The sequence below is a fragment of the Hirundo rustica genome, chromosome 37 (genome assembly GCF_015227805.2).
Source record: "Hirundo rustica isolate bHirRus1 chromosome 37, bHirRus1.pri.v3, whole genome shotgun sequence".
Taxonomy (NCBI): Eukaryota; Metazoa; Chordata; class Aves; order Passeriformes; family Hirundinidae; genus Hirundo; species Hirundo rustica.
Genome location: NC_053486.1, coordinates 187,869 through 196,277, shown reverse-complemented (window position 1 = coordinate 196,277; position 8,409 = coordinate 187,869). Strand labels below are relative to the sequence as shown.

The 8,409-nt window shown below is 56.7% G+C and overlaps 1 protein-coding gene and 2 non-coding genes across 4 annotated transcripts in view; all 3 read right to left on the bottom strand.

Moving 5' to 3' along the window:
• The window catches only part of LOC120764784 (antigen peptide transporter 2-like), a 55,491-nt gene extending 53,459 nt beyond the window's left edge, over positions 1-2,032 (bottom strand). The window contains exons 1-2 of one of the 2 annotated variants that reach the window (XM_040088816.2): positions 1,984-2,032; positions 1,134-1,225 (exon numbers count right to left, since the gene is read on the bottom strand). In XM_040088816.2, the coding sequence (XP_039944750.1) occupies positions 1,134-1,189 (56 nt within the window). In that variant the 5' untranslated portion in view covers positions 1,190-1,225; positions 1,984-2,032. The remainder of the gene's footprint in view (positions 1-1,133; positions 1,226-1,983) is intronic. The other variant, XM_040088818.2, reaches the window with a different exon arrangement.
• LOC120764792 (small nucleolar RNA SNORD45) lies at positions 1,623-1,706 on the bottom strand. Its single transcript, XR_005704283.1, has one exon. It is a non-coding gene; the product is annotated as a small nucleolar RNA SNORD45 (small nucleolar RNA).
• Positions 2,033-5,683: 3,651 nt separating the features above from the next.
• On the bottom strand, positions 5,684-5,767 carry LOC120764791 (small nucleolar RNA SNORD45). Its single transcript, XR_005704282.1, has one exon. It is a non-coding gene; the product is annotated as a small nucleolar RNA SNORD45 (small nucleolar RNA).
• Between the last annotated feature and the right edge of the window lie 2,642 nt (positions 5,768-8,409).

Genomic DNA, 8,409 nt, shown 5'->3' with positions numbered 1-8,409 from the left:
TCGGGTTTGAGACTGGGGTCAGCTTCAGGGGAATTCCAGACAAAAAGGCTGGGCTGGGAGCTGAGGGGCCCTGGAGACAGGGGGATCTGCCTCTGGGAGCTGCTGGTGGCTGGCTTCACGTTGGAGCTGTGAGCGCAGCGTGGCCAGTGCTCAGGGCTGGTCTCAACCCCAGCCACGCCCTGAGCCTCAGCCCTTCCAGGGAAAGCTGCTCCATGCAGGAAGCTGGATGAATATTTGGAAGGGTCCATGGGGGTCCTGCCTGGTGTCAGCACCTCTGAAAGGATCCACTCCTCCCAGGAACAGAGGGAACACATGGTACCTCTGTTAGCAAGGACCCGCCCATATGGAAATGGGAATATTTTGGATCTAGAGGTTCAGGATCCCCTATTTTACCTCCCTGTAGATGCACACAAGTGTCACAAGAGACAGAAAAACCACAAGGCCACACAGTGTCAGTGTCACAGCGTCCATCTTGTGATCTGACGCTGGCTGGATGACAGGTCAAAGGTAAAGCATCAAAGCTGCTTTATTACTGCTCATCTCAGCTGAATGGGGAGAGAAAATATAAGGAAAGGCTCATGCCTTGAGATAAGGATGGGGAGAAATCTCTCACTGATCCCTGGGAAAACAGACTCCATTTGGGGAAATTAACTGAAGCTACTGCCAAAAAAATCAGAGGATACTGAGAAGCAAAACAAGTCTTACAAACATTCTTCTTCCCGTGCTCTGCCTCCTCCCGATATGATCATTGTGTCTCCCAGGACACAGAAATTAAACAAAAATAGTCTTAAAAAAACAAAAGGAATGCTCCAATTCCTGCAGAAAATACAGCACTAAGAGCAAAACCCAGACTTTAAAGACACAAAAGCACCCAAAATAACAAAAGGCCCTGGCCCCATTCCTCTTCCTCCCAGGAAATGAATGCCTCATAGAAGGGAACTGGTCTGACAAAATTGGAAAGTGATCTGAAAAAAATCAAAGGGAGCTGACAGGAGCCCAGGACAGCCACAGGGAGCTGTGTGTCCCTGAGAACACACCCAGCAATACCTCGCAAGGGGCGCAGATCTGACTGAACATCCAGTGCCCCAGGAGCCCTGGGACATCGCCAGCACCTGGGTCACGCCAAACCTCACCTCTCACACCCCACCAGGACCTGCAGCCCTGGGGACTCTCCAAAATGCTGGATCATGGGGCTGTCCAGAACATCCGAGGCTGAACCGGAGACCTGCGGGAAGCACAAACCATTGCAGGCTTAGGGCCAGGCTGAGCACAGGTGCCACTGCCCTTCTGCACACTCACTGCCTCCCACCTGCAGCTGCCCCGGCCCCGCTGCACACGTGGAACCTGCACAGCTCTGCCAGCACACGGCGCCTCAGGGACACCCCCGAGTCAACATTCCCACACGCTCCTGGCCACCGACCGCCAAACCGGGCAATTCGGGACACCCGAGAGCCCCTGCTGGGCACAAACCCCACGGCTCAGCCACAACCGCACCTGCCCCGCCTGCCCATGGGGCACAGCCCAACCCGGGCCCCCTCTCCTCCGGCCGCCTCAAAGCCCCCGAGGGCCACTCGAGCCCGCCCTTGGCCAAAGCTCCACTGCCGGAGGGCTCGGGGCCTTCCCGGGCCTCAGAGGAATTCTAGAGCTAAAGCGGTGAGAGACATCAGCTCCGCTCAGATAATACATGCCAGCGCTCATCCCGGGCCCGGGAACTGCCTCCTCCTCCTCCTCCTGCTGCTCCTGCTGCTCCTCACGGCCCTTCCCGCGGCCCCGGCTCGGCGGCACCGCCATCGGCCTCACCGTCCTCCCGCCGCCGCCTCGCCCGGCCCGGCCGCTCCGCCCTGGGCCGCGCCCTGCCGGGACCCCCACCTTTCCCCGGGACCCCCACCTTTCCCCGGGACCCCCACCTTTCCCCGAGACCCCCACCTTTCCCCGGGACCCCCACCTTTCCCCGCGATCCCCACCTTTCCCCGCGATCCCCACCTTGCCCCGGCCCGGCCCGCACCACGCCGCCGCTCCCGCTCCAAGGGACATCCGGCCGCGCCGGGGCGGGAGCAGCTGCCGCCGGGATCCGCCCGCAACCGCCTCCTCTCCCCTTTGTCGCCCTCCATGTACAAACCGTCCTCATTAATCCGGCTCCATCCGCATCTCAATCGCCTCTAGCCCCAGACGCCTCCATTCCACCCCAGCCCACTCCATCCACACCGCCTCCGTTCCCATCCCAATCGCTCTTCTCCCGATGGGAAAAATGCGTGCAAAGGTATTCGCAAAAGACTCGATGTGGAAAGAACGGGTGTGGGGTTCTTCGCTGCTGTCACAGAAATTGGTGCTGATGTCTTCTAAACGGCTCTTAATGTCTGTATGAACATCCACCCGGGCACGTTTGTTACAGGACCCTGTCCCGGAGAGTTTGAGCTCCTGAACTGGAGGGCAAGATGACACATGGGTCCGCACAAAGTGAAATTGCAGACGGTCGGAACTTCTGGTGGACCCGCAGAACCCAGGCAGCCTGAACTTCGGAACTTCAGGGGAAAATGGAACACGTGGTCAAGGGGGGAATATGTGGTCGGCGGTTCGGGAAGGCTCTACCTTACCTTACACCTCAGGCAGTGAGGAAAGGGAGAGAGTAACATGCGATCGGGAGTTGAGAATAAAAACAGGCTGCACCCTCCAAAACCTCGAGAGAGATCCCAGGGGCGTGTGCCTCAGGGCACTCCCTCCCTTTATTCCAATAAAGTTTCAGGACTCCTCTGTCTCCTTTGTGCACTTTTTCTAGCCTGGCTTCTCTGCACGGTCCCCAGCCACTTCCATCGCCATTCCATCCTCCCCTGTCCATTCCCAGCCCAGCCCAGTCCCCCCCACAAGCCCGTCCCGTGCTGGGACTGGCACAGGGCAGTGGGTGCCACCAGAGCGGGAGGAGTGCGCCATCAGCAGCTCCTGCCCCGTCAGCACCCAACAGCATCCACTGGCACCTGGCACTGACTCCAGAACAGCCTTTTTCCAGGGAAATCCTCTGCGCCGCTGAGAGGAAGGACAAGATTTGTCTTTACAAACAAGCCCTGGGTCGGCTGGTAGATAAAACCAGCACTGAGAGATGAGAGAAACAATGGGAAGGATTCTACTGATGAATGAACAGAAAAGAAGAAATTTGCCTTCACAAACGAACCGGAGGGTTGTTTGTAAATGAAACTGGGTATCGAAAGGTGAAAGTAACAATGGGGAAAACCCATACATCCCATAAGAATTAAAAATTAGGGCAATTATACATTAAAAGGGGAATCTCATGTCTTAGGCATTTCGGGAAGTCTGTGCCTCTCAAGTACCTAAGCCAAAGGGGAAAGAGAGAGCGAAATGCGGCCGGGAAATTGGGACAAAAAGGAGGCTGCTTCCTTTGAAAACCTGAGAGACCCCAGGGGAAATGGCCCATGGCCTCTCCCTTTATTGGAATAAAGTAAAAGGACTTCTCTGTCTCCTTTTTGAACATAAACCTCTGGTGTTCATGGATTAAATTTCCTAACAGACATAAGTAGTGTGATGAATGTATATTTTCGGCTAGAACATGGTATTAAAGTAGGGACTGGTTTTGTGGCACCCAAAATGGCTACGCCAGAAGGATGGAGAAAATCCCTCACATTCCTGAATTATCTTATCCCGGTGAAGACAGCCAAAATTTCCAGGACAGAACTTTATTGAACCTGTGCTACCAGACCAGATGGAGCCACTTGCAGATGGGTCTACATGACAAAGTGGTTGCGGGAGGAGTCGAAACTGAACAAAGAAATTCACACTCAAGAACAAGCTTTGAATCATGCAAGTGATTTAATGAGTAAGCAACAGGCTGATACTTTTAAGGAGTGAGCTGAGCCTTTTCCTTAGCAGGTTTGCTCTTGGCTGAATACTAAGGCACCCAGTCATATCTTGCTTTTCTATCTCCTAAATGTGTTTAATAAAAAATTAAAACTTATCATTTTTTTCTAAGAAAGCTAACCTTAGTTTCCACTCCCTCCATCCATGCAGTGGGGGCACCTGGGGGTGCCGTGCCTGCTGGGTCTGTGCCCGAGCACTCTGTGAAGTGTTTCACTGGCATCTTTTTCCCCTCCCTGCAGCTCTCCTGGACCGTGGAAAGGATCCCCTTGGAGCACAAAGCCTTTTCCACGTGCCTCCCTCACCTGGCCCTGCTCTCCCTGTTCCTCAGCACTGCTGGCACGTGCTGAAATCCCAGTGCCACGACCTGAGAGCCAAAGAGGAGCAGCTGGCAAAGGACAGGGAGCAGGGCTGGCAGGAGCTGGGGCTGCAGGAGAAGGAGCCCTGCGGCTCATCTGGCAGCAAGAGGAGCAGGGGCCAAGGCTGACCAAGGGCAGGGAAGCACCTGCACTGCAAATCCCAGCTGCACCAGGCAGGGAGCACAGCTGGGGCTCCACAGCCCTTCCAAATCCTAATCCTGTCCCCAGAGGGGAACAAGGGCAGCCCAAAGGAGCAGTGCTGGCCCTGACCCCCCTTCCCAGTCGCTCCTCCACAGCGCTGCTCCCATGGGATGGCCACTGCCAGGTGCCGTGAAGCAGGATCCAGAAAAGAGCAGCTCCAGCTGCTTCCTTCACCCCCTGCACCTGATGCACTGGTGCCAGGGCCCAGCTTCCCCATGCAATGGCCAAGCTGTTTCCTCCCTGCAAGGCTTCTGCCTCTCTCTTGGACCATCAGCCCTTTGCCAAGAGCCCTCCCAGCTTTCTGGGCACGGCCACACAGGCTCCTGCTCCCCATTTCTCCCTGGGGGCACCTTCCCCAAGCACCCTCTGCTTCCCTCCTGTCCCCGGCACAAGCCAGGGCACCCCAGAGCCCAGGAGGGTGTCACTGGATCCCAGGGCACCCCAAGGTGCAGCTGGAGTGCACATGGATCACAAAGCCCCAAAATTAAGTGGGGCTGAACTGCAAGGGAAAGCTTCCCAGGGGTGCAGGGTGGAGGCCAGAGCTCGCAGGGTCAATGGGATTGGAGCCATCCCACAGCTTGTCCCTGCAGCAGGAGCAATGCTCAGTTCTGCCCTGGGGACTCAGCTGCCAGCTCCCCAGGAATGGTGACACCCTGTGCTCTGCATTCCCAGATCCCCATTAGATTTATGGGGAAGATACTTCTCTTGGGTCACAGGGGTGCAGGAGAGATGCCCTGGCTTTCCAAAGGCCTGAGAGGAGCCTGGGAGCAGCTGGATCCAAACCCAGCCCCACACAGGAGCAGCCGCTGCCTCTGGATCACCGCTCTGGGCTGCTGGAACGTCCTGCCTTGAACCGGAGACCTGTGGGAAGCACAAACCATTGCAGGCTTAGGGCCAGGCTGAGCACAGGTGCCACTGCCCTCCTGCACACTCACTGCCTCCCACCTGCAGCTGCCCCGGCCCCGCTGCACACGTGGAACCTGCGCAGCTCTGCCAGCACACGGCGCCTCAGGGACACCCCCGAGTCAACATTCCCACACGCTCCTGGCCACCGACCGCCAAACCGGGCAATTCGGGACACCCGAGAGCCCCTGCTGGGCACAAACCCCACGGCTCAGCCACAACCGCACCTGCCCCGCCTGCCCATGGGGCACAGCCCAACCCGGGCCCCCCTCTCCTCCGGCCGCCTCAAAGCCCCCGAGGGCCACTCGAGCCCGCCCTTGGCCAAAGCTCCACTGCCGGAGGGCTCGGAGCCTTCCCGGGCCTCAGAGGAATTCTAGAGCTAAAGCGGTGAGAGACATCAGCTCCGCTCAGATAATACATGCCAGCGCTCATCCCGGGCCCGGGAACTGCCTCCTCCTCCTCCTCCTCCTGCTGCTCCTCACGGCCCTTCCCGCGGCCCCGGCTCGGCGGCACCGCCATCGGCCTCACCGTCCTCCCGCGGCCGCCTCGACAGGCCCGGCCGCTCCGCCCTGGGCCGCGCCCTGCCGGGACCCCCACCTTTCCCCGGGATCCCCACCTTTCCCCGGGACCCCCACCTTTCCCCGCGATCCCCACCTTTCCCCGGGACCCCCACCTTTCCCCGCGATCCCCACCTTTCCCCGGGACCTCCACCTTTCCCCGGGACCCCCACCTTTCCCCGCGATCCCCACCTTTCCCCGGGATCGCCACCTTTCCCCGGGATCCCCACCTTTCCCCGCGATCCCCACCTTTCCCCGCGATCCCCACCTTGCCCCGGCCCGGCCCGCACCACGCCGCCGCTCCCGCTCCAAGGGACATCCGGCCGCGCCGGGGCGGGAGCAGCTGCCGCCGGGATCCGCCCCCAGCCGCCTCCTCTGCCCTTTGTCGCCCTCCATGGTACAAACCGGCCTCATTAATCCGGCTCCATCCGCCTCCATTCCACCCCAGCTCACTCCATCCACACCGCCTCCGTCCCCATCCCAATCGCTCTTCTCCCGATAGGAAAAATGCGTGCGAATGTATTCGCAAAAGACTCGATGTGGAAAGAACGGGTTTGAGGTTCTTCACTGCTGTCACAGAAATGTGTACTGATGTCTTCTAAACGGCTCTTAATGTCTGTGTGAACATCCACCCCGGCACGTTTGTTACAGAACCCTGGCCCGGAGAGTTTGAGCTCCTGAACTGGAGGGCAAGATGACACATGGGGCCGCACAAAGTGAAACTGCAGACGGTCGGAACTTCTGGTGGACCCGCAGAACCCAGGCAGCCGGAACTTCGGAACTTCAGGGGAAAATGGAACACGTGGTCAAGGGGGGAATACGTGGTCGGCGGTTCGGGAAGGCTCTACCTTACCTGGTACCTAAGGCAGTGGGGAAAGGGAGAGAGCAACATGCGATCGGGAGTTGAGAATAAAAACAGGCTGCAGCCTCCAAAACCTCGAGAGAGATCCCAGGGGCGTGTGCCTCAGGGCACTCCCTCCCTTTATTCCAATAAAGTTTCAGGACTCCTCTGTCCCCTTTGTGCACTTTTTCTAGCCTGGCTTCTCTGCACGGTCCCCAGCCACTTCCATCGCCATTCCATCCTCCCCTGTCCATTCCCAGCCCAGCCCAGTCCCCCCCACAAGCCCATCCCGTGCTGGGACTGGCACAGGGCAGTGGGTGCCACCAGAGCGGGAGGAGTGCGCCATCAGCAGCTCCTGCCCCGTCAGCACCCAACAGCATCCACTGGCACCGGGCACTGACTCCAGAACAGCCTTTTTCCAGGGAAATCCTCTGCGCCGCTGAGAGGAAGGACAAGATTTGTCTTTACAAACAAGCCCTGGGTCCGCTGGTAGATAAAACCAGCACTGAGATGAGAGAAACAATGGGAAGGATTCTACTGATGGATGAACAGAAAAGAAGAAATTTGCCTTCACAAACGAACCAGAGGGTTGTTTGTAAATGAAACTGGATATTGAAAGATGAAAGTAACAATGGGGAAAACCCATAAATCCCAGAACAATTAAAAATTAGGCGGGAGGGGTTGTACATTAAAAGGGGAATCTCAGGGCTTAGGCATTTTGGGAAGTCTATGCCTCTCAAGTACCTCGGCAAATGGGGAAAGAGAGAGCGAAATGCGGCCGAGAAATTGGGATAAAAAGGAGGCTGCGTCCTCCGAAAATCTGAGAGACCCCAGGGGAAATGCCCCATGGCCTGTCCCTTTGCTGGAATAAAGTAAAAGGACTTCTCTGTCTCCTTTTTGGACATAAACCTCAGGTGTTCATGGATTAAATTTCCTAACAGACATAAGTAGTGTGATGAATGTATATTTTCAGCTAGAACATGGTATTAAAGTAGGGACTGGTTTTGTGGCACCCAAAATGGCTATAGCAGAAGGACGGAGAAAATCCCTCGCATTCCTGAATTATCTTATCCCGGTGAAGACAGCCAAAATTTCCAGGACAGGACTTTATTGAACCTGTGCTACCAGACCAGATGGAGACACTTGCAGATGGGTCTACATGACAAAATGGTTGCGGGAGGAGTCGAAACTGAACAAAGAAATTCACACTCAAGAACAAGCTTTGAATCATGCAAGTGATTTAATGAGTAAGCAACAGGCTGATACTTTTAAGGAGTGAGCTGAGCCTTTTCCTTAGCAGGTTTGCTCTTGGCTGAATACTAAGGCACCCAGTCATATCTTGCTTTTCTATCTCCTAAATGTGTTTAATAAAAAATTAAAACTTATCATTTTTTTCTAAGAAAGCAAACCTTAGTTTCCACTCCCTCCATCCATGCAGTGGGGGCACCTGGGGGGGGCCGTGCCTGCTGGGTCTGTGCCCGAGCACTCTGTGAAATGTTTCACTGGCATCTTTTTCCCCTCCCTGCAGCTCTCCTGGACCGTGGAAAGGATCCCCTTGGAGCACAAAGCCTTTTCCACGTGCCTCCCTCACCTGGCCCTGCTCTCCCTGTTCCTCAGCACTGCTGGCACGTGCTGAAATCCCAGTGCCATGAGCTGAGAGCCAAAGAGGAGCACCTGGCAAGGG